The 26,571-nt window shown below is 42.3% G+C and overlaps 1 protein-coding gene across 3 annotated transcripts in view; it reads right to left on the bottom strand.

Annotated features, from left to right (window-relative positions):
• The window catches only part of Drd3 (dopamine receptor D3), a 69,363-nt gene extending 43,753 nt beyond the window's left edge, over positions 1-25,610 (bottom strand). Inside the window, exons 1-3 of one of the 3 annotated variants that reach the window (XM_052740740.1) lie at positions 25,020-25,610; positions 20,433-20,528; positions 16,723-17,026 (exon numbers count right to left, since the gene is read on the bottom strand). In XM_052740740.1, coding sequence (XP_052596700.1) covers positions 16,723-16,992 — 270 coding nt within the window. In that variant the 5' untranslated portion in view covers positions 16,993-17,026; positions 20,433-20,528; positions 25,020-25,610. Of the gene's footprint in view, positions 1-16,722; positions 17,027-19,031; positions 19,167-20,432; positions 20,529-25,019 lie in introns of those variants that run through there. The other 2 variants (XM_052740739.1, XM_052740741.1) reach the window with 2 other exon arrangements.
• Positions 25,611-26,571: the final 961 nt, after the last annotated feature.

Genomic DNA, 26,571 nt, shown 5'->3' with positions numbered 1-26,571 from the left:
TCCAGAACCTGCCATCAGAAATCCCATTCTCTCCTTGATCTCAGCCGAGTGCCAAGAAGAAAACAACCTGATTAGCTGATTGAAGTGATTCCCACTAAGATGCCATCACTTAACTTTTCTGGGAGCTCACTCATTAAAATAAGTCTGTAACTGGTAGGAGACACACACACATAAACACACACACACTATATATATATATATATATATATATATATATATATATATATATATATATATATATATATATATATATATATATATAATATGTGAATGTTTATACTACAGTCTTCCACACTGTATAAATAACAGTAAAGGATGAAAATCAGAAGTGCTAATACTATGATAAGTAACCAGCTCACATCATTTCAGAACAACTCAGTCAGGCAACTATGCTACTCTGTAGGGAAATGGAGACTTGGGGCAGGGGGTGGGGTTGGCAGTTACTTACTTAAGAACAGCCAGCTATTGAAAAGAGCTAGACTTTGAACCTCTTCTGTCAACTGTGACTACTCCTGTCCTCACAGACTCCCACCTTGGCACAGCATTTCCCAGAAACACACAGTTCAATTCCACCCTACTAGCATTAGAGGGAGGAGTTTTGACCTTTGTCCATCCCTTTACCCAGAAAGTCACTGTTTCATCGACGGCCCACATGCTTGATACGTGGCACGAATGGGTGTGTTGAAATGGATTTAACCTGGTTTTGTTCCCAGGGTCTCTGAAGACAGTGCCTGTGTGAGTTGGGAGGAGAGTAATGTGTGAATGGGTGTGGAGGAACTGAGCACCTGAACCAGAGAGCCTAAGAAAATAACTGATGAAATGTGGCAAGTGCTGACGGAGAGATAAACACAAAGTGCTGAGAGGTCATAAAAGGCGAAGTAATTTTTGAAATTAAAGCAGAATTTTAAAAAATCTGATTGATTTAAGGCTCTTTAGAGATATTTTTCCCCCTAAATTCTGATGAATAACTCACTTCAGAATCATAGGCAGCCAGGTGGTGTTACTCTCACTTGCTAATGAACACAGCTAATTCCCTGTAGCAATACAGAGGGTGGGAGGAAACAAGACAGCGTCTTCAGGTACTGAAGTCGGCCATTGATTTCAGGCAGACCCAGGTCAAGACAGCATTTCCCAAACTCACTGATTCTAAGCGGCAGTCCCCAAATCACCCAAGGGTCTTGTTAAACAAATGACTCACAGGCCCCACTCCAAATAATAAGTCCCTCAAGTGATTCTTACGGCCTGGGAGGTTTGGAAGGATTGGGGGGGGGGGGGCTGTCCCTAAGACAGGGCTCTATAAACATTAGTTTTTAAGACAGGATTTCCCCATGTGGTTCAGACTGGCCTCCCTGCCTCACCTTCCTTAGCGCTGGGATCACAGGTGTATACCACGGTTTATTCATTTCTTTTTTTTGTGGTGTTGGAAATGAGCCTAGGTCCCCACGAAGGCTAGACAAGTACTGAACTGCTGAGTCACACCCTCAGCTTTCTTTAAGCTTTCCTTTTTGTCTGTTTGTTTGTTTCTTTGAAACATGGTCTCACTATTCTTTTGTTTGTTTGTTTGTAGCCCAGATTCTTGCATTTTTTTTTTTTTTAAGCGTAAGTGAAATTCGTGTCTCCTAGGATATGACGGTTTTAAACTTAACTCATTATGACACAGGGATTCAAGCCAACTCCTACAACAAAGCTCCAAAGCCTTCTCTCCAACCAATCGATAAAATAGGAAGAGAACTTTGCGGCCCCTCGTTGGCAGGCATCACACCCCTCATTAGCATGGAAGTTACAGAAAATAGGTATCATTCTTGAGCTCTTCAAAAAGAGTTTGGGGACTGTGGTGGTTTGTAAGAAAATGGCCCCCAAAGGGAGTGGCACTCTTAGGAGGTGTGGCCTCGTTGGAGGAAGTGTGTCACTGTGGGGACCGGCTTTGAGGTCTCTTTTGCTCAAGCTTCCCTTGGTGTGACAGTCTGTCAACTCCCTCTTGGCTGCAAGATGTAGCACTCTCAGCTCCAGCACCATGTCTGCCTGCACGCCGCCATGCTCCCGCCATGATGATAATGGACTGAACCTCTGAAACTGTAAGTGAGCCACCCCAATTAAATGTTTCCCTGTAGTGGGTACCCATTCCAGCTTTGATCTGGAAGTTCCAACCCCCATTGAGGCTTCAGCAACTGTCATGTCTATAAGGCAGGGCCGAGAGAGGGACCCTGAAGACCCGAGATCCGGATGCGCTGACTCTCTTGGTTCCTGGACCCTGGACACTGGAGGTAGACCGAGCAGAGTTCTCCAGAGAACACCGCCCGACTGCGCTTCACCTTTCCCAGACCCTGTTACCTATCCCTTCACTTGTAAGTTACCCCACAAAATAAACCTCCCTTTTAACTACGTGGAGTGGCCTTAATAATTTCACCAATATTTTCCTTTCTAAGAGCTGTTGTGGTCAAGGTGTCTCTTCACAGTAATGAAAATCTAACTAATACAGGGACCAAAGTTCTGAGGATGAGGGGGAAGTGAGGCAGGAGGATGGGAAGTTCCAGAGACAAGTGAAGATTGGAAACACCTCCAACTGTGCTCCACACATAACAAACCAGTGTACATTTAAGAAGCCCTGCCATTCCTAATTGCCAGAGAAGCTGGGGGTTGTGAAAATGTGCTACAGAGGATGGAGACTGTCTTTGGCCCAGGACCTTTGAGCCTTGGGCCTTTCCTGGTCCCTTGGCCCACTCCCATTCTGGGGAGTATTTTTCTTTTTCTTAATAAAAAGTCTCTATTTCTGTCACTACCCATGGGCCTCTGGTCCAATTATTCCAGGACACAAGATCCTGGGAGTCTTGATGGGTACACTTTGGATTTGATCTATGCCTATCACATGAGAAGAACTAAGTTCTCTGAGGTTTATGTTTTGGTATGTACTTTTTTTTTTTTTTTTTTTAAATAAAAGTAGGTATATTTGTCTGATGGCCACCTGGCACGCTAAAGCAAGGAAACAGATACTTAGGCTTTTAGAGCTAAAGTCAGTAGGTAAAGGGAGCAGTTTGGGATTTAAAAATGTACCAAGGCTCTGCAACTGACCAAACACTTAACACCGCCTTACTGTGTATCCCTGGCTGGCCTGGAACTGCATAGACCAGGCTGGCCTCAAACTCACAAAGATCTGCCTTGCTTATGTTTCTTGAGTCCTGGGATTAAAGGCATGCACCACCACTCCAGGCTAAGGCTACTTAATGAATATTGGGAAAATGGCAAAAAAATTGTTTTTACCAATTTTGCATGAGAAAAAACACCCTCCTTTTCTTTTGAAGCCACAGTTCAGGATGCAATAAAGACACCTATCATAGGATCCCTCATTTACTGATTGTGAAAATCAATTCAATTTCTTATATACTCAAATCCAAATTAGAGCTCTCTGCCTCACAAGGAGAGTTTGTTTACTGCTATTATTTAGTCTAAGTTTTGGATGTTGTACAAGGTTACAAGTCAGGTCTGTTGTAACTCTTTGTTTCTTTTCCTCAAAAAATGAAGAAGTCAATATTTTAATAAATTTTATGTAAAATAGTTCTGACCATTCTACCTCTAGTTAGGTTGGTTGGTCTTTTTTTTTTTTTGGTTTTTCAAGACAGGGTTTCTCCGTGTAGTTTGGTTCCTGTCCTGGATCTTGCTCTGTAGACCAGACTGGCCTCAGACTCACAGAGATCCACCTGCCTCTGCTTCCTGAGAGCTGGGATTAAAGGCACGTGCCACTGCCACCCCGCCTGATTGGTTGGTCTTTTGAGACAGGATCTTACTATGTAATTTGGGCTATCCTGGAACTCACTATGTAGACCAACTAGGCTGGTCTCGAACACAGATCTGCCACCCTCTGCTTCTTGAGTGCTGGGATTAAAGGCATAAGCTACCAGGCCTGGCTCTTTAGGCATTGTTTATTCCAGGGATCTCTTTGGGTTCATGTTCTCTTTCTCAGAACGTTTTTAAATGCACCAAGTAAAAGGTACAAAGGATTACAAATGTTATCACTTAGTATTTCAAGATGTCTGCAACAACCATGATGTAATTCAGAAATGTAAATATCTGTGATTTCTACGCTGAGGATTGATGGTGATATTCATAAATGAAGAAAGATGCTCAATAATAATATTATTACAATGTAATATGATATAATATAATATAATTTTCATTCATGTTGATGGGATCCACAGGTAGCAGCACACGCAACTTATTAAAATGTAACAGACCATCCATGCTGTGAGACAAGAGAGCCCATGTGGGGCTCAGTCACCCTTTTGCCAGAAAAGGACCAATAATGCACATCACAGCTAAATCTACGTGTCTTCTCAATTTTACCTCGTCCTTTGCAAGACTGTCACAGACATGGCAGAGAGAAATTTGGTTCGTTCTGTGCCTGGTTTGGTCAAACTGTAAATCAATCCATTTTTCTTTAACAATTTCTATTTTCCAGTTTCCTATGGAACAGAGGGAACCTACAGTGGTGAGTTGTGGACTTGAGTGTCTGGTAACAGTTTTGGGTTCAGCCATCAAGGAAGAAAACTTGCTGCTCACCCCCACACAACTGGAGTACGGAGGACTCTGAGCTGCTGGGGTCTTTCTCCTCTTTCCCGTTGGTGTGTGCATTGGCTACTATCAATGTATATTGAGGGACTGGTAAAGGGAGTCCTTTGGGAGGTCCTGGTAAATGCTTGCAGTCCGGTCTTTGGTTTGTATGGCGCTCTTCACGTCTTTTTTTTTTTTCTTTTTTCTTTTTTCTTTTTTTGTAGTGGGGATTGAACCCAAGGCCTTGTACACGCCAGGCAAGCACTTCACCAGTGAGCTACATCTTCTGCTCTCTTTGGGTGTCAGTGGCACTGGGAATCTGAGGATGGGCTGCAGCTCCATGTTGCTTCTGGAGTGGCCTCAGCTATCTTCGGAGTCCTCTGCTAAGATCCAGCTGGAATTCTTGACGGAGTCACAGAAATGAATTTCTGAAGTTACACCTCCAAGTTTTGCCAAAGAGCTTAAATGAGACCGAAGCATGTTTCTTGAGGTTTATTAGAATTATAGCTGGTTAGAAAAGATCCCTACTTCACAATGTCATGTCAAGGCTTTTCTTTAAAAGTTTTTTATCTTAACTTTAATTTTTACTTTAATATAGACACTCTATTTTACAGGTCCTCTGAGTATATATTACGGCTTCCAGGTTAGTGTTTTTAGGGGTTCCCCAGGAGTGCAAACTATTTCTCTGTGTCTATATCTGTTTCTTGTGCGTTTTCTTGGGTTCTTTTCCTCCTGTTTGCTTGTTTGTCCTATTCGGATGTGCCGGGTTTTGTTTTATATTATTATTCCCATTGATGTTCTAATGAGAGACAGAACCAGAGTGGATATGGATGGCAAGGGAGGGCAGTGGGAAGGAACTGGGAGGAGTAGATGGAAAGGAAACTGTAATCAGGATATGTTATGTAAGGAAAAAAAATCTATTTTCAATTAAAGGGGAAAAAGAGACATCTAGTAAATATGGTAAATATATTTAAAGTACAGTTTATATTTGTAAAAAAATCGCATTCATTAAATCTTAAGATGAAAGTTTTGTTCAGTTACACAATTTTGTATTGACTACAGAGATTTTGATAAGAATTTTCTTCCAAAAGAGATTCTTAAAAAATTAAATTTTACATTTGTTATTTTCCCCTGAGTAGTCAAGAGGAACAGAAGGCAAGAGAGCATAAAATGGTTTTGTATGTTAATAAAAATGCATGGTTTTAAATACATTTGGGAGTCAACATGTAAAATATCTAAATATAATTGCTCCATGATGTTGTCTTCATAAACAGAGGTGACCAAGCCCGAGTACATTAAATGAGGTACATTAAAAACAAAAAACAAACTTTCATTTTATTATTGCTGTGGGTTTCTTTTTCTAAGAATATGTTTAAATGTAAAGTTGTTAAGTGTAAGATTTTGTCAAGGATGAAGTATATGTAAAATCATGGACGCATATATTTCTCAGAGATCTTTCTGTTAAATTTGCATTGCATGATGGGACTACCAAAGATGCTACTCCCTAGGAAAAGTGACCCTCAGTTTCCAGAAAAGCTTTTCTATTACTCTGAATGTAATAGGCAAAATCATTGTGTGCTCACCTCATACCAGGCATAGAGGTAACTCATACTTTGCATTTAGAGAGGGATTAACTTGTTAAGATATGATTTTTGTTAAATGCTCAGAGAAATTTCTAAACTGAGTTTTGCTAAGCAATCTTAAACATAAATTTAAGAGATAAGGCATGACTCTTGGGCATATACCCAAGGAATGCTCAATCATACCACAAGGACACATGCTCAACTATGTTCATAGCAGCATTATTTATAATAGCCAGAACCTGGAAACAACCTAGATGCCCCTCAACTGAAGAATGGATTAAGAAAATGTGGTACATATACACAATGGAGTACTACTCAGCAAAGAAAAACAATGACATCATGAAATTGCAGGCAAATGGATGGAACTAGAAAATATCATCCTGAGTGAGATAACCCAGACTCAGAAGGACAAACATGGTATGTACTCACTCATAAGTGGATACTAGATGTAAAGCAAAGGATAACCAAACTGCAACCCACAGCCCCAGGGAGGCTAGCTAGCAGGGAGGACCCTAGGAAGGACCCACTTTTGCATGGATCACCCAACAATTCAGAAATGGATGAGATCTACATGAGCAAACTGAGGATGAGGGGGTAATGGAGGGCAAGGGATGGGGCATGAGAACATAGGGGAACGGGAGGTTCGAGCTGGAACAGGGACAGAGTGGGAAAGCAAGGAAGGAGATACCATGATAGAGGGAGACATCACTGGAATGGGGAGAAACAGGGTGCTAGGGAGGTTCCCAGGAATCCACAAGGATGACTCCACTTTAGACTACTGGCAATGGTCGAGAGGGTGCCTGAACTGGTCTACTCCAGTGATCAGATGGGTGAATACCCTAACTGTCATCATAAAGCCTTCATCCAGTGACTGACCAATAGCTGAGGAGCCCCCATGGTACTGGACTAGGCCCTCTGGATAGGTGAGATAGTTGTTTGGCTTGAACTGTTTAGGGGTTCCCCAGGCAATGGGAACTCATCCCTGGTACATGAGCCAGCTTTTTGGAACCTAGTGCCTATAGTGGGACACTTTGCACAGCCTTGGTGCAAGGTGAAGGGGCTTGGACCTGCCTCAGCTGAGTGTGCCAGGCTCTGCTGACTCCCCGTGGGAGACCTTGCCTTGGAGGAGGTGGGAATGGGTGAGGTTGAAGGGGAAGGCTGAGGGGTGGGAGGTGGGGGGAATCTGTGGTTGGTATGTAAAATGAATGGAAAATCTCTTAATAATAATAATAATAATAATAAACAAAAACAAAAAAGTAAATTTCATTTCATTACCATAAATGGGAAAACAGTGCCACTTCCCATAAACTGGAAGTGACTATAAAATTCATACAATCTTATTAAATTCTGTCTGTACTGTTACCTGAAAAAAAGAAGAGATAAAGTATGAAAATCAAAGGACTAGCCCTATGAGTGGAAACACTTTTGCATGGTTTCTGGGTCTTTCTGCCCATAAAATATGCATATTTAGTCAATGCTGAGATAGGCTAATTGTAGTGTCGTCATGATAGGCTCATGCTCAACACTAATTCATTGTTAATAGATAATAGAATGCATTTTGTTATAAATAATGTTATGAGATTAAATATTTTAATGCCTAATTTGATAGATATGTACATTATAAGATTATTAAGATAAAGCTGGTATTGTTTACAAAAAGCAATATTAGATTGAGTCTCTATGTTCATTTCACGATAGGACTCAATTTTTATGTTGTAAATAACAAAACTGTTCTTACGATGAGTGCAATGCTACACTACAGCTATTACAATCATTACCTATAATGTAGTGCTATGCACATGAGTCTCTAATAGCTGCACCATGATAGAAATATCACTAGAAATTTATTCTTTTTATGTTTTTCAGATATGTTTGCATACAAACACACATAATTCTGTGTATGACAAAAATATCCCTGTTTTTAGCCGGGCGGTGGTGGCGCACGCCTTTAATCCCAGCACTCGGGAGGCAGAGCCAGGCAGATCTCTGTGAGTTCGAGGCCAGCCTGGGCTACCAAGTGAGTCCCAGGAAAGGCGCAAAGCTACACAGAGAAACCCTGTCTCGAAAAACCAAAAAAAAAAAAAAAAAAAATCCCTGTTTTTAAAGAGTAGTCAGCAAAAAGATTTGGGGGTAAAAACATTGTTTATACCCCAGTTACATTGTGCCTTTTGTGAATATGCTTGTGCTATAAATGACATTCATGATATTTCTGGAATGTAGATATGGACTATACATATATTAACATATATGCATAACCAGTATTTAGGAAGCTATCAAGAAAACCACACATGAACTCTAGACATGAACTAACATTCCAAAGTACTTCACAATTAAGTGTTTGAGACAATATTAGACTTCTTAAACCCCAAATGTCTGATTTTGGGCTGGGAATGTAGCTTGGTGGTAGATTCTTGCCTGGGATTTAGGGGTTCAGGACTCAATCTGCATCATCAGAAAAAAAGGCCCAATTTTATGTGGGTTATTTTTTTCCTCACCCCAAGCCAAATATCTTAAGAAGTAAAACCATATGATTTAAAGAATGTAGATGGCACACACACACACACACACACACACACACACACACACACACACACACACGCTTTCTGATTCCTGAAACATCATCCTCCAATAAAAAGCTAAGAATTGTATTAATACACAACAACCTAGATGAATTACACAAAGTTTTTCACAGTTGCTAGAGGATTTTCAAGAATATGATAAGAAACTGTGTCTAACTTGGTTAGCAATATCACAATGGTTCTTCACAAAATTTTCTAGTTCTTTATACCTGAAACATCTGGATTTCCCTAGAATATCTTATGTTTGGTAAATTTTACAAAAGGGATGTTGAAAAATACAGATTTGATGTTCTACATTCCTTGTTCATTGAGTCAGATTCATATTTCAATAACTATTTTACAGCTTTGGATAAATATGGCTGCCATGTATGTGAGATTCACTTGTGTGCCAGACAATAAGTCTATTTATAGTTATCGATAACATTTTTCAAGACTTGTAAGATGCCTGAAAACTTTATAAAGATTTAAATCTGCTTCAAAAGCAAGGAATTCTGTGTAAATATCTTATTTATTTCCTTTTACATCTATGATCTTCCAGGATCCAATTTTTCTAGACTGTAAAGCCTAAAAATGCCTTATTAAGCTGATGTCATCAGAGCTAAACTTGTTAATTGTTAATAGTGATACCCTTTATGGGGCCTATGCATGTTCCTGTTCCTGGCTAGTTACAGTGTTGAGGGAGAACAGGTAGAGAATGGGGTCAGAAAGGCTTTACACAAGAACTATGAAATAACATATGAGAGAAGTCAGTTGGCAGAAAGGAACACTAGAAACCAACCTCAAAGCCAACGTAGTACAGATAGAACCTGTGACAACAAACTTCTGCTATACAAATGTTTGAGAAAGCCCTCGATATGCAGATCACCTGTAAAAGCCCCAGCCTTTGGAACAGTCTTTCATACAGTGTTGTCAATGAGTTTCCAACCTTCTGAGCTCCGGTCTGCTTCCTCCCTCTTTCTTAATATACCATCCCTGCATCTACAACTAGCCTTATATTCCTGTCCAATTCCTTGCTCCAGGATACAAGAATCTGGAAGTCCCAATGGCTGCCCACCAAAGCCTGATTGATATTCACTGATGCCATTATGACCTTTGAACGCAGAGACTCGCCTGCCTCTGCTTCCCAAGGGCTGGGATTAAAGGCATGAGCCACCACCCCTGGCAAAAGCTAACTTCTTTCCACTGCAAAGCCAGTGTGTTGGACAGGCACCGCAGGAGGCCAAACTGAAAGATGACCTTCAAAGAAAGGGATGAGGAAATGCCTCCACCCCACAATCTGTCGAAGGAGAGACTTAAATGGACTTGCAGATAACTCTGCTAAGTGTGCAGTGTACAGAATTCTTTCCACCCTAGACTCAAATTTTTCAAATTTTAAGAAAGCACTGTGAACAACCTTGCTCTAAAAGCCCTTCCTTCCTAAGCTCGCAGTGGCTTGAATTTGGCCAAGAAAAGGACCTTTGACACTGGATGCTGCCGGCCACATCATCTCTGAGCTTCTGATGTCAATCATTTCTGGCTAGTCAGGAAAGGAATCTCATCCTGGTGAGGCATTTTTAAGCTGTGATGTTTTCCAAAATTGTGCAGAGCCAGGAAGAAATGGTCAGAATCCAAATGGTATAAGACCAGAGACAGAGTCAGTCTGAGCAATGAAGAGCTCAACAAAGCCTGGAACCACATATACCAGCTTTTCCAAAAGAACTAAAGCAAGAGGTGATACAGGGCTGTATGGGGGTTTCCCGACACTAGCCGGACTTCTATAAGCATTGCACTCACTACAGTTCTTTCAAGCACAGGGGTGTTTCAGGAAATTTTTGGGTATCTGTACAGTCAATAATAGATGCCGTAACATCTCAACTCTTTGAAGAATGAGGAATGGACAGAGAAAGAGATGGGGAGAGGGCTATAATAACATAGCATGTATATATGTATGTATGTATATATATATATATATATATATATGCATACATACATATATATATGATCTTCACACCGAGAGTAGAAGCAGCCCCCTGAGACTGGAGACAATGCAGACAGTCTGGGACTCAGTCCCCCTGTGTCAGGAAAGGACCAACTAACCTGTCTCACTGCTGAATCTGTATCTTCTAGGTTTTTGGTCTCATGGATTTGTGTGAATTGTAAGAACTGTAAGACTGTCACAGACATTGGAAAGAAATCAGGTTCTTTTTGCCAGTGGCCTGGGCAGACTGTAAATACATCCACTTCCCTACCCTGATCCTTGTTTTTAAATTTCCTTTGGAATACAGGGAGACTTAAGACAGTGGGTTATGGGAATGCCCGCTCTAGAGGGATAGGCTTTGAATTGTTTGGGAGAAATAGCCAGGAAGCAAAAGAAAAGTTACTTCTCTCTACTGTCATATTTACAATCTTTAAAAAATTGTGTGTGTGTGTGTGTGTGTGTGTGTGTGTGTGCGTGTGCGCGCGTGTGCGCACGTGCACGCCTTAGAATGAGCCAGTTCCTGCAGCGCTCAGAAGAGGGCATCAGGTCTCCTGGAACTAGAGTTACAGGGGGTTGTGAACCTCTCCAGTGTGGACGCTGGGAACCAAACTCAGGTCCTCTGGAAGAGCAGCAGTGCTGTGTGCTATTAATCTGTGGGCCATTTCCCAGTCTCACTTTTTTTTTTTTTAAAGTGGATTTGCTGTGGGGGCAAAATGGGGTTATAAATGGGGACTTTTCACGTCTTTGGATATACTCTTCACCATCTGTGATGCAGGAAATTAGCAATTTCTCCTTCTCAGGTGTTGTTTGGGGAGATGGCAAGTGCTTGCCCAAGTCACTGGGGGTTGGTGGGACTGGGGACAGAGGTTTATCTCAGTGACTACAGACTTGTGGAAACCTCCTGGAGATCCCTGCGTAGCAGAGGTGCATTCAACCCAACAGCGAATTTCATGGACATGAACTTGTCCCTGCACTAAAGGTTTAGCTCAGAGCTGAGGCATGTAGCATCATGGAGGAGTATGTTTAGAATGTAGGCTCCAAGGCCCGCCTGTCACTCCGATACGGCCAGGAATTTCCTGAGCTTCCATCACACCTCAGAGAGGATGGTCGTCTCCAAGCTCGTCCCACTCTAACAGTCTATCACTTTTACCAAATCCAGGGGTCGTGAGAATCCCCTATTTTTGTTTTCCAGAGGGAGGTATTAAATTGTTATCAGCTTTTGAACTAAGGTTCAACTCTTCTTTGAAAGCTTTATTTTTAATAATTGATATCATTTCAAGGTCCAAAGACTTTTCCGTTTCCTACATATTCCTGTTCTTTTCTTTCACTGCCCTCTAATTCAGGCTGTTTTTTTCCCCCTGTGGCATGTCCCTGCCTGAATCCATTCTCTTCTGTTTTTCTTGTCTATATTTCTTTCATGTCGTGTGTGTGTGTGTGTGTGTGTGTGTGTGTGTGTGTGTGTGTGTGTGTGTATGTGTCTGACTCAATGAGCTTTATTAGATTTGCTTATGAGAGTGTGGATGAGGGGTTATTTACAGGTGCATAGGCACTCCACCAATGGCTGTATCACTGAAGAAAATGTCTCACCCCCAGTAATTATTAACCACCCATAACCCCTCGGAGGGGGTGGGTCACTTTTCTTGCTTGTCTACAGTTCTTAGTCCTTGATTCTTTTCTCCTGTCCAAACTGAGATTTAATTCTCAAACCTAACAGAAAGTGTTGTAGGTTGAAAATGCTAAGCACAGCTTAGCAGCACATGGCCAATGCAGTAATGGTTTCCTCCTGGGGTCATGGGACTGAATGGGAGCTGTGATTCCTGATGCTTCTCGGCACACTTTGGGGGTATTGTGCTACGTGTAGCTAGCTTAGGAAAAGATCGGAATTCAAAATTTGAAGTGTGCTTTCTATTGAACGTGCATTACTTTCATACCACCATAAAGATGAAAAAAATTATGTTGAACCATCGGTAGTGAGAACTATTTGTATTTCAAATATTCTCCTGCATCCTTTCTTTCCCTCTCCAGCCTTATATAACTGCATTGAGTATCACAAAAGGTGCTTAACCAAGTAGAACCAAGGAGGATGTTTGTGCTTGAAGAGAGAGCTCCAGACTGCAGCACCATAAAGCAGGAAATTGGAAACTGGAGAGCTAATCTGAGATAGAACGCCACAGCACTTCATAGAAAAGAGTGTCCCAGAAAATGATGAAAAACAGAATTAAAGAAACTCCTAAGCTAGGGACTCTCTGAAGTACAATCTGTAAGGTCACCCATGTACTTTTTTGTCCTGAATTTCTCTACAAGACAGAGGACAGAGAACACTGGGGTAGTTCTGTAACTGGCCCCTGTGTGTCTCCTGTTATGCACCTCCAAAGGGCACACTCCTGTGTGTCATAGGGAGGAAGATGGAGTTTAGGACAGCTCGACTGTGCTTCACATTGACGACGCCTTCTTTTCAGCCATCCCTTGGTTCCACTGGGAATGCATGAGAACCCTGAGCTACTGATGTGTTCCTTGGAAGGGACACAGTTCTAAACCATGCTAAACCAGTTCTGACTGGTGATCAGTTCATAGAAAGTCCTGTGTTGTAAGCCAGTCCAACGGAACGCCTCTTGAGATTTCCAGAATTTCTGGGGAGTGGATTTCCTCCTTGTGTGGATGGTATTGTGTGCGCATGTGAGGCTTATGCTTTTCACTTTGCCTATTCATGAGGTCTATATGGAAGAAGGCAGAGCAGGAAGGATGGCAGAGAAATAGAGTTGGAATCCTTGTCAAAGTATGCCTGAAGCCCACACTGCCACAGGTCTGTTTAAAATGGGAGCCAATTCATTGTGCTTAGAATTTTAGCTGAGCGTAGTTGAGTTTTCTTTCTTACAACTAAAAATTTCTGGATGGATTTACTTATAGATCATGCTTTTTCACTATCCTCTTAGGTGGTGACAGTTGAGACTAATGTCAACCCAGCATAAAAAATGTGGCTATCCCCATTTAATTCATGTAATTGCATATCTTTGGATGCCCTGTTCTGAGACACTCTCATAAAGTGACATTGTGTTGGAATGGTGGTAGAAATTCCAACAGAGGCAGTGTTGGATGATAATTTATTACCCTCTTCATAGCAATTCTTCACCCTCTGTGTTTTCTTTTTAAAAACAAAACTTAAATTTTAACTTTTATCTTTTCTGGCCTTGTCCAGCTCATGACTCAGTCCTGGCCAGTTAGACTGAAACCCCTTGGGGAGATGATTCAAGCTGAGCTGTTTCAGAACTCCTCCCACCCCCAACCCCCCCTTGACCCCACCCCTCCGACCCCCACCACCGGCCCCATCCATCTTGTGTTTGGACACTGACTTGGCACTTGTGGCTTTGCCAGCTGCTCTGCCATAGTGTGAAAAACTGGGTAACTTGCCAAAACAGCCAAGAGGACAGATCAAAGAGCATGGGCCTTGATGACACCACAGGGCAGCTAAATGACACCCACAGCCACCTTCCTCCAGAGTTCTGGCCTGTGACAAAAAATAACCCCTCTTGTCTGAATCACAGCAAGCCAAGCTTTCTGAGATTTACAACACAAACATCTCCTCCACCTCGCACATGTTACTATGAGAAAGATGGCCCATTTTTCTTCAGAAAAGATGAAAACGTTCAAGTCAGACTATGGACTGTGTGAGTCTTATGGCTTTCAGATAGTTTCCTTCTTACATGTGTCCTGTCTTCCGAGGGCTTTCACACCAATTGGTCTTAAGGACCAAGAGCAGCGTCTTTGGTCCACACCACACCCTTTCCTCTTAGGTGAGAATGGTAATTACTAGAACAGTACTCATACTGCACCACCTTCAGGACTCGTTAATAAACACGGCAGTTGGCTTTCTCTGGGACACAATCATATCATAATTGAATAATGGCTGCTTCAAATCTTATCCCGTGTTTCAGCAGGATAGACCCTTGACTACGGGAGAAATACTCTAAGATACTGAATTGCATTGGCTAGACTCTACTCATTAGAGGCTTGAGGCAAGTTGGTAAGACCAAAAAGTGATTTCCAGAGCCAACCCATTTCCCAGTGAGGACATGTCTCTGCTGTATTTAGATGAATGTAGATTTCATCGACCATGTTGCTGGCTTTCTGAAAACTGCCCTGCACAGCCTGCTGGTGCTTTTCATTGTTGTTTAGTTTTTGGAAAAGAGAATGACTAAGAGCTCCATCGCAACCTTTTCTCATGGGAGATAACACATAGACACCACCCCAAAGAGTCTGTTAAGGCCTTCGGCCAGGTTTCTCATGGTTTTCTACAAACCTGGTTGCTCTTGTGTTCAAACATAGATTGGTGACATCACTAATATTGGCAGCTGTGGTTAGAAGGGGATTGCCATGGCCTTTTAGTACAGAAAAGTCACAACGTCCATTTTTTAAGCAAGTATGTACAGAAATTTTCCACTTTGATCCAACCGGACTTCCGGAAGCAATCATAAACGGCCAGGCCAAGAGTCCCTCTCTTTGGTCAACATCACTTTATTATAGATATCAAATGCCTCATTTTGCTATAGATAAATGGAAATGTTTTTTTGAGTGAAACTTCTCTGCCTCCATTTCTTTCTGGCAATCATCTTGTGAGAGGGCCAAAGAATCCCTGAACTGTAGTGATTAGCAGGGTGTGGCTGGTATGACGAATCATGGGGTTGTGGTACATGTCTCATCTTTTTTGGACAGAAATAGTGCGTGTTTTGAACTCCTTTTTCATTATCATTGGCTATCAAATAATAAGTAGTTCATCCCCCTTACAGCAAGTAGCATGATTCCAGGAGAAGAGCAAGACCTTGCCTCAACATGAAGGATGACTTAGCATAATGGGTTGACAGAAAAGTCAAGATAATTATAAGATCGCTCACTATCAAGATTATCCTAACTGGGAGGAAGAAATACATATTTCCCCCTTGGAACTTTCTCAATCAGCCTGCTTGTTTTTCTTCTTTTTCTGTTCTTTCTTTACCTATTCATTTATTTTCTCATGTGCCCCCCACCTGCACTCGTAAGTCTAATTTTAGTATCCAGTCACTGTTTAATACGGGTACTAGCATAGGCAGTCTGTGTTCAAGGCTTTTACTCTCCCGTGATATGTCATACTTAATTAACTGTCACCTTCACTATTAATATTAACTGAAATATTAATTTGATGAATCTTAATTTCTCTTAATCATAGCATCATTTTGATCCTTCATTGGATATCTCTTTAGAGTGACACTCAGTGCAGAGGAGAAATATTAATAGCATATTAAGGCGTTTAAAACATCTCTTCAATAATTGCATGTTTTCCTGGTAAGGATGCGTGTTGCTTGAACAGATGTAGGTACCCTGATTTCCTTGTTAGCAAAATGGATGTTTTGTCTTGATCACCTTCTGACTTTATTTTGCACCTTTAAATGAAAATACTTCCAAATTTAAAAAATGTTCCTCCCAAGATGAATTCTCCAGAGTCTGCTGCATTATAGGAATGGCAAGGGCTTTGTACTATTAATGGAGGCATGGAAAATTTAAATTTGAAGGTTTAGTCTGAGCCTTTGGTAGCAGAATCTATGGAGAGCCAGGACCCAGGAGGAAAGAGCCAAGATGAAGGACAGCTGAAACAGATAGGAAGGAAGGGAGGGGGAGGGAGGGGGAGAAGGGAGGGAGGGAAATGGAACTGGTCTATTTACTGACTATTCTAACATTCCTCTCATTGATTAGAAATGTTTTTCTCCCCCTTGCCCTGTACCCCTCATCACAGATACACTGAACCTGGATGAAGATGCTCGTCAGAATGCCCCTCCATCACTAGCACATGACTGACACCAAGAGTATATTTAGGTATGGCCCCATCATTCCAGTCCAGTCCCAGATCCACAGGCACAGACTCATTCCCAGGCCTCTGGTTCTCAGGAGCTTCCTCAAGCATCAGCTCCTTCACTAAAGGGAGCATGCCAGCAGTTCTCCTTCCTTCCCCAGTTCCCTGAGCACCCTGATGAGGGGTATCCTGAGTCTTTACCCACTCCTGAGCAGCATGTACCGCGAGCCCACTTACCTCCAGGTACACCACCCACGGCATCACCAACGTGGCCACCAGCAGGTCTGCAACAGCCAGGCTCACCACTAGGTAGTTGGTGGTGGTCTGGAGGGCACGCTCCCTCAGCACAGCTGCACATACCAGGGCATTGCCGAAGATGATGGCTAGGATGAGCGCACAGTAGGACAGGGCATAGTAGGCATGTGGGCGGGCCCGGCTGACACTCGTGGAGTTCTCTGCTCCACAGGTGGAGTTGATGTGGTTGCTTATTTGGCTCAGAGGTGCCATAGCCCAGACAGAGGAATGTGACTCCAAAATGTTCCTAGGAAAAGATAGAAAACAATGTGGATCAGATCAGATTCTTTGAGGCTGGGATGTGGTATGTAGATACAGTTTAAAATGTCTGTGTCTACAAATATTCATGGAACATTTCCTATATAATATCAGGCAGTTCTGTAAGAACTAGAGATACAGCTAGGAACAGAACAGACAGATAAACAATTCCTCCTCTATGAAGTGTCTATGGGGGGGGATATAATCATCAAAATAATTCCTGTTCAGTGATAATATGCATTTTGGAGAGAAGTAAATCAGAAATGGGAGTTGGGGAGTGGTTGAGGACAGTGTGTATGTGGGTGAGCATTTGAAAACAATTTCAAACTGGTGTCATCAGGAAGCCTTCACGGGTATATTAGCAATTAAGTCAAAGCTGGCAGAGGTAAAGAAACAACCATCACAGATACCTGGTAGAATGTGGTCCGAGCAGAAGGAGCAGGGGTGCCTTGAAGAGGCTGGGGTGTAGGGAGAGTAGCAGGGGTATGGGGAGAGTAGCAGGGGTGTGGGGAGAGTAGCAGGGTTGTGGAGAGAGTAGCAGGGGTGTGGGCAGAGTAGCAGGGGTGTGGGCAGAGTAGCAGGGTGTGGGCAGAGTAGCAGGGGTGTGGGGAGAGTAGCAGGGGTGTGGGGAGAGTAGCAGGGGTGTGGGGAGAGTAGCAGGGGTGTGGGGAGAGTAGCAGGGGTGTGGGGAGAGTAGCAGGGTTGTGGAGAGAGTAGCAGGGGAGTGGGGAGAGTAGCAGGAAGGCCAGCACAGCTGGAGTCTAATGAGGCAGCCGTGAGGTGGAGGGATGTGAGCTCTGACGGCTTGTGTGGGTGACTGAAAAGAATCATGTTCGCACTCTTGTGTGGGATGAAGCTGCTGCAGCGTGAGAATTCTCCTGGACATTTCCTAGCTCCGGGACCACAGGCATGTTATCTCTCTGAGCTCCAGTTTTCTCCTCTATAAAATGGAGGAATGATAGAGCGCATTTCCGAAGATTTTCACTCCAGGCGTAGTGGAAATAATTCTCAGGGCGTCATTATAGCTCAGTGGCAATGTACACAAATCACAGCCCTGGGTTCGACTCCAGCCTCACACAAAAAGAACAGAATTATTTTGTGTATTTGTTTATTTTGGGGTTTTGAGACAGGGTCTCCATCTGTAGGCTGAGCTGGCTTTAAACTTGGTGATCCTACTGCCTCAGACTCCCAAAAGCTGAGATCATAGGCATGAGTCACCATGATTGGCTTATGAAAGAACTGTTTTGTGTGTTAGGCTTTGGAAGCCATGCTTTATACCTCAAATACTATGCAAGTACTGTGTTGGCTTTTTTTTCTTACCAGCCTGTTCATCTTAGTTTCCTTTCTTTCCAAATTCTTAATAAAAACATATTTGTGTGTGTGTGTGCATGTATGTGTGTGTGTGTGTGTGTGTGTGTGTGTGTGTGTGTGTGTGTGTGATGTCTGTACCTATGTGTGCATGTGGAAGTCAGAGGACAATGGTGAATGTCCTGCCTCATCCCTCTTCACCTTATTCCTTTGAGATAGGGTCTCTCTTCTCTCTCTGAACCTGGAGCTAGGCATGCAGCCAGAAACTCAGAGATCCTCTTGTCTCTGCCCCTCACAGTGCATATGGCCACATCCAGCTTTTACTGTGGATGCTGGAATCTGAACTCAGGTCTTAATGCTTGCACGGTAAGTGCTCTTACCCACTAAGTCATCTCTCCTCCCTTACCTTCCTGTTTTTCTTCCTCTGACCTCTACAGATATATTTACACACACACACACACACACACACACACACACACACACCCCATCTCTGTTTGTCTCTTCTTTCTTCAGTATCCCATTCTCTCTCATATTTTACATCGGGAATGATGGGTTTCAGAGATTAGATTATAGAAGACAATATGGAGTATTTGAGTTTAGTACAGGTTTTTTTTTTTTTTTGTATTTATGGGTATTCCACATGTAGAAATTTATTTGAAAGTTCCTAATCTTAAAGGAGTAATTACCATTTGAAAATATTTAATCTCTGGTCTTCTAATTCTTTTAGTTTTGCCTTTTAGCATTTGGAAGCCATAGCAACTGTCTTGTTACCATCCCACTGGGGAAAATAAGCCCTCAGATCATGCAGGGTTGAACCAGGAGTGTGGCACACGCCTTTAATCCCAGCACTTTGGAGGCAGAAACAGGTGGATTTCTGTGAATTCCAGGACAGCCAAAGTTACATAGTGAGACTCTGCTAAAAGAAAAAAATAAATAAAAAATCAAGGTTTGAGTTTGGAGTGGCAAAGATACCTGAGTCTACCAGCTTCTCACATGACACCAATTTGTAGGGACCAGTCCTACAGAAAAGACTCTGGGTTCTCAATGCCAGATATTTATGTGTTCATGGGACACGAAAGACCCCACTCCTGAAGAAGAGGCCTGTGTGCAGAGGGTACCAGTGCATCAGGGCCAGATGCTAGAAAGAGACCCAGAGTTGGGATCCTGAAAGCCAGGTAAAAGTGTTTCCTACTTCAGTCTCTGTGGCCCCACTGGCCACAGTCTGAATGTTTGTGTGCCCCCCAAATCTGTCTGTTGAGTCTTAAGTCCCCATGTGGTGATGGTTTCGAGAGGTGGGAGTTTAAGTTGGAGTGGAAGCTGGTGGCTGCTGGGGGATGTCTTTCGTACACTATGAATATATGTTGTTCCCATTGGTTAATAAATAAGCTGCTTTGGCCTATGGCAATGCAGCTTAGAGGCAGGCAGGAAATCCAAGGAGAGAGACAGGAAGGAAAAAGGCAGAGTTGGGGGGAGATGCCAGTCGCCGCCAAAGGAGCAGCAAGATGCCAGCAGACCGGTAATGCCATGGCCATGTGGCAACTTATAGATGAATAGAAATGGGTTAAGTTATAAGAGCTAGCTAGGAAGAAGCCTGAGCCATAGGCCATACAGTCTGTAATTAATATAAACCTTATTTTATAAATGGCTGTGGGACCATGGGGCTGGTGGGGATGGGAGAAAACTATGGCTACAGGTGGTGGTTGGGGTTTACCTTCAATCTTGTCACCTACAGCTCTCCTAGAATCAAACAGTTGACTTAATCGTGGCTATCATTTTACACCTCACTTTAAAATGTTTCTGTCTGAAACAAGTATTAAAACGAAGAAATGTTAGAAAAGGGTGACCAACTTGGAATGCATTCAGAGAATTACTTAAAAAATGTTCTTTATCACAGCACATTGTTTGCAGTTGATATATTTTTAACACATAATAATAATCCTTGGTAATAATTATAATTTCCTCATTATTAGGAGAAGGGCAGCCGCTACCCTGGAGACAGCATCGTGGCTGCCAAGAGCCTTTGGGAAAACACAGCGCTTTCTGAATATCCAAGGATATTCCCCTTTGGAGGCTCAGGCTCAGCATACCTTTCCTTTCACAGCAGGGCCACCTTCAAGGCAGGGGCCAGCCTCTCCTCCTCCTGGAGTGTGCACCTGCTTAATGGATCCCTAGCTTCTTCTCACCTGTCAAGTAAGAAGGAAAGCATAAAGCCATGGGATTCTTGTCACTGTGTTGCCGGGCTTTGTGCTCAGCCCAGAGGGCTGACAGCTACTTAACAGTGCACAGGGAATGTCAAGGGCTAATTGTAAGAAGGGCAGTCCTCACTTCCCCAAATCAGTTCTGGACCTGGTGTTAGAAGCACAACTACATGGATTTCTGGTTTGTGTTTTCACATTGTACTATTTCCAGTCTTAGATTTTTTTTCCCTAGCAGCAGGTGAGTAGACCATGGTTGTTCCAGAGTTCTGGATATGAGAGATAAAAGGATGCAGAGATGAGTGTGATATGCTACAGTGATCCCTGCCTCTCGGCTAATTATCCTCCCCTTTATTTTTCTCCTTGAATCTTCTTTTTTTCCTTTTTAAATGAGGATTTCTTATATAACTCTGAGCTGGGTTGTTTCCCCCCTCTTTATCCTTCTGATAGATGTGCTAACAGATAGTGAACTAGTCTGAGGATGAAGCGGGGAGTTTGAAGAATTTATTAACCTAATAATCACTCTCCAAATAATTTGTAATGATAGACCAGTTGTTCCATCAGCAGACTGAAGATAAATCATGCCCACTTCATAGGTTATTGTGAGGACCAAATGCAATTATATGCATAAAGCCGGGGCACTATGAACAACTGGGTTGATAATTCTTTGTTTTGCAGGATGTCTTATGCATTGTTGATGTTTAACAGTGTCCCTGATGTAGCAACTAGCTGTAATAACCAAAAACTGGACGCTGCTCAATCTCAAATGGAGAAGGGTGCAAAAGAACTTTCCTGCTGGAGAAGCATTGCTCCAGTGTAAGACCTAGCATGCGGCTTTTATTGTTAATGGGAAGGTGTGAGAAGGTAAAGAGAGAAATAAGCTACCACTGCCAATCATCTGATGGACTTGGTGATTAGGAGATTGCTGGTGAGCGCCACAAAGAATGTTTTAAGAGTGCATGGAAGGAGAGACTGTAAAGAAGGGAGGCAAAGGAGTTGGCTCCGTGGGGAAGAGCATTTGCAGGACAAGCTTAAGGATCTCAGTTCAAATCTCTAATACCCCGGTCAAAAGCTGTATAGGGCTGGATGAGTGCCTATCTCCCCAGTGCTGTGGGGATCTAAGACAGAATGCTAGGGTCTGGTGGCTGTCAGTCTATGTGGCTCCAAATTCAACGAGAGACTCAGGGAATAAGGCAGAATGTGACAGAGTAGGACATCTGACATCTTCTGATTTCTGTACCCCATGGCACACAACCATGGGGGTGGGGGCAAAAGGTAGACGATTACTGCCAGCCCAGATCTCTTAAGATATACTACATACAACATTGCTTATGAATTTTAAGAAGATTGAATTTCACATAAAGTATTGATTCATCCTGGTCTTTTTGGTGTGTCCTAGCCTTTTTAGGATGACTGTGTGATCTAATTTAAAAGCCAGAAAGACAGAATGGACAAGCTGTCATTATCTGGGACATATTCAGTTCCTCAGTGCACCTGGACATTCAACCCACAAAGTCTCACCAGCATGACTGTCTAGCATGAGCCCGGACAACAACAATAGACAAGCTAAAGTGAAGCGGGGAAGGACCAGGAGGCCTCAGCACTACACCAAGAGCTACAGGCAACCAAGGAGTTCTGAGAGCTGGAGAAATGGTCTCCCCGGGCAAGAGCACACCAACTGGTTGTCCAATACCAAAAGGTCACACAATACCTAGAATCGCACATGCAAGTAACATTATACAGACTGAGCAGGTGATGTATCGAAATATATGTCTAAATACATGTACGTAGATGCATGGAACAATAATTGGTGAAAGAGAGGCTGTGAGTTTCGGAGAGAGGAAGGGGTGGGAGAGGTTGAGGGGAGTAAAGGGAAGTGGGAAATGATGCATTTGTATTATAATCTCAAAAATAAAAGAAATACTTAAAAATGATTTACATGATTGAACTATTTGTTCCTTTTCCTTAAAGACATTGAATTACTCAAACCCAAACATAATAAAACTAAAACACCTTTAGTATTTAGCCCCCTTCCAAAGACAAGCACTTCCTAGATATTTCTGGTGCTAGGCAGACACTAATACTTCCCATGCGACATTTGTTAATGCTCACAGTATCTCTTGAGGGAAGATATGGACATCTTCCCTTTAAGAATTAACAGAGACACAGAGGGGTTCAGTAATTTTCTCAAGCTCCCATAGTGTGACTCTCTGTCTGGTCTCCACAGAATGGACATCTCTACTCTGTCACATCCTCTCTGCTGAGATACTCTCTCATCACAGGCCCATGGCAACTGATAGAATGACCATGGGCCAACACCTTCACACCCCATGCACCGAGGAAAGGCCATAAGAGTATACACACAAAAGAGGGTCATTCCTCCCAAACTAGGAGAGAACAAGTTCTTGTTCAGATTCCTTCCTCTGCAATAATTACACAGTGTATAGTGTGAGCCAGCCTTTGATTAGGGCTTCTCAAGTTGAAAACTCACAACTTACTTAGTATGTCTACATGGTAAAAACTGATGCTGGGAGTGATTCCTAGATTGAGGTGGGTTTCTCTAAGGCAGAATGAACTAGTGGCTTCTGTGACATACCTTCCTTCATATCCCAGGTCCCTGGTATCTGTCATCTTTTCACTAACAAACATGCTGATCACCAGGGTCCAGTTTTTCCAGCCTTTGCTTCAACTCAGGCTTTCCAACTGCCTGATAAAATTCATAATTATAACAGCTAACATTTATAAGCTTTATCATATTGAAATTCCCTGACAACATGAAGAATAAAGTGTTATTCTCATCCCCATTCTAGTAGAGGAAGAGAACGGGTCACATCGAGATTCATTTCTAGCTGAGACCATAAACCAGTGAATGGTGGAGCTGATTCAACCCAAGACCTGAGTCCAGAGCTTCTGTCCTGAGTCCTCCACGATGGAGGGGAAGTAGACAAGCCTAGAATGGGGAATTATGTGAAGATCGTCCATGTTCAGTAGCTTGTGCACATCTCCTTACCCAGCTTTTTAAAGTCAATGCAGGTGTGCACTGCTCACAGAGCCAGTGGGAGTTATATTGTCATTATTATTAGAGGTAGTCTTTAGCATTTCTATGGTGCTTTATTCTTGCAAATTGCTCTCAAATTCATTTCATAATGAAGATTCACAAGTGCATTGAAGTATATAGCATATTTATAGATTTGGATATATTTACATTGTTGGTAGGTATACAGAGGAAAAGCCATGGTTGGTTTTATTGAGATCCATTAGCTAACATAATACAGTTCTTTTTTTCTCATTGAACCTGACCAATAAAGCATGCTTACTTCCCTTAACAATCTTCCAAAACAGATCATGTTGTCTTTCTAAACAGAGATAAAATGGGGAAATACAGTAGACCAAGTAACTAATTAGTGAATATTAGTTGATAGCAAACTTCAGTGCATTAGAAATTAAATTTAATACTGGGTAGACTCTATTTGATATTTGACATATTGATTATTCAATTATAAGGAGCCTTCTGGATGTTATCCTTCTTGGATGTTATCAGTATTTTCTTTACTCGACACCACACCCTTGTCCACCATTAGTCATGCAGACCCTTGAAAATATTCAACTATAAGTAAACAAGTATCTGAGTAGGAATCTCACATTGTCTCTCCTTCTTTGGGGCTCTACAAGATCCCAAGGCCAGGTCAAATGGCTGTCTTTCCTTCTTGCCCAAAGGCAGACAGTTTGCTGACCTTGTAGTATCAGTAAGCAAAGGGCTTTACCTATAAAGTGCAAACAGGCATGCAGAGCTTGTCTAGAACCCGAGTTCCACTTTGCTATTGCTCCGTTATTGTTTGTGCATGCATTGAGATGGTATTAGATTCAACTAGATGCGTTAAGTGTCACAAGTGCCTAATTACATGAACTTTGTTGACCCAATAAGCCACGGTGAGCAATGGAAGTCCCACAGTTAAACAACAGCACCTTCAAAATCATACACAATCATTGGAGAATACACACACAATCATGCTTTCAAGCTCTACATATCTCTGTTGGGATAATTGGATTCTGACTTGGAAGCAGCTTGACTTTAAATAGATTGGAAACGGTGTCTCTCTAAACCCTTGGCCCTGCATTACCAGGGTGCTGATATGGGGAGTTGAAAATACCAGACTCTGACAATTAAGTAAAACCCTTAAGAGGAATACAGTCAACTTCCCTGCAACTCCCAGGAATAATTACAGGCTTTTATTTTCTGTCTTTTATGTATGCCTTGATACAGATTCTAGAGCCCATCAGGACACAGTTGGGGTGGGGGTGGGGTAAGTAAGAGCAGCTCCAACCACTTAATGAAATGAACACGGGCTTCCTCAGGGTTTCGTGTTTTAAACCTAGAGTAGCTCGGAGATTTAATGCATATTTTTAGAGAACCAAAGAATTCCAAGCTAATCAAATAATCTTCCACTAAATTAGGAATGAAAAGAAAAATCCACTTACCTTGAAAATTTCTTCTGGTGTCTGGAGACTGTGGAGTTGAGCACCTCAGTTCCTGAAGCCATTTACTGACGGCAGATACACCGAAGCAAAGCAAACTTTGCCTTTCCCAGGACACAGAAACTATGGAATCATTTCCATACAGACAGAAAATCACCTGGCTTTTGCCTCTGAGGTGGAAATTACTTGTGAGCTACTCTTGCTGCTTTCTATCAGACCTCACTGCATGTTTCTTAGCTGCTTTTCCAAGGCACCAGTGTTCCCTAGAGGAGCTGGGAGGGACCCCCCTGAACGTTGTTTGGGTTAGCAGCTCAGAGGCTCTGTCCTTGGTGCTGAGAGAGATGGAAGAGGAGCAAGCTGGATTCTACCCGGCTCGCCTCTCTTCCCTCCGTGGTTCTACCTGCTTCGGTTACTGTACTTTTTAGTGTGTGTGTGTGTGTGTGTGTGTGTGCGTGCTTTTCCCTCAGTGCTCTTTTGAATCCCTAGTGTTACCACTCCCTTTACCTTTATGCTTTGACTCCTCTTGACTAAATCTCACGTCCTCGGTTTAATTGCCTCTCCAGCGTTTGGTGGGTGTGAAGATAGGGTTCAGGAGGAACAGATCAACAAATGGATACCACAAGCAGTTCATGGAAATCAGTACAGTTTAAAACACAATTGACAGAATAATTAAATTTGGAGGTGTGTGCCTGTCTGGGAAAAGGAGGTTAAAGAAAATATACTGCAGGAGAAGCAATACTCAGGCATGGATATATCCATGCTCACGATGAAGAAGAAGCCAGCTAATATGAGCATTATTAAATGTTTATTTAGCAGGGTTTCTTGTTTCCACAGAAGTTTACAAACACTTGTCAATTCGTTCTTTCTGCTTGTCCATGACATATGTTTTTTTTCCTTCCCATTTTCTTACCATTAATTTTTAAACTCTAGATTTATGAGCTAATTGAGATACAACTAAGGTTAGTGTCAGTAGACATCAATACTAGACCTTAGACAATCTTCATTCATGTTCACCTGTTCAAGTAACTCTTTGCCATGGGTGCCTACTTCCTGTTCTCTTATTTCCAGCCTCTTTTACCTTCAGACAGAGTTGTGATTCTTTTATTAGTTTCCCTACCATTAAGCTTGGAAGCTGCACTGAGCGCCTACTATCCCTCGTTGGATATAATGGAGACCTCTACTGGCTGAAAGAGATGGAGCAGGGGCAAATCTATACACCGTTAATGGCAATGACCATCATTTATTGAGCACGTACTAATATCTGGTCATTTAAATTCATTGCTTCTTTTAATCCTTTCAGCAACCTTACAGAGTAGATATTACTTTTTCCTTCCTTATTACAGACTGAAAAATCGAGGCACACAAAAATTATCATGATTTATGAAGGCCACTCAGCTAACAAATGGAACTGGGATTTGGATTTAGACATCGTAATTATCTAAACTACTAAGGTATAATTCTTCTACCGATGAAAATTTAGTTTTCTGAGGTGAATGACAATATCTCAGAAAAAAAAAAGAGTAGTTACAATGGTGGTAATACTGATTGTATTTTG

This window comes from Peromyscus californicus, unplaced genomic scaffold, assembly GCF_007827085.1.
Source record: "Peromyscus californicus insignis strain IS unplaced genomic scaffold, ASM782708v3 Scaffold_16__1_contigs__length_79575227, whole genome shotgun sequence".
Classification (NCBI taxonomy): domain Eukaryota; kingdom Metazoa; phylum Chordata; class Mammalia; order Rodentia; family Cricetidae; genus Peromyscus; species Peromyscus californicus.
This window is presented reverse-complemented; position numbering and strand designations above follow the sequence as displayed.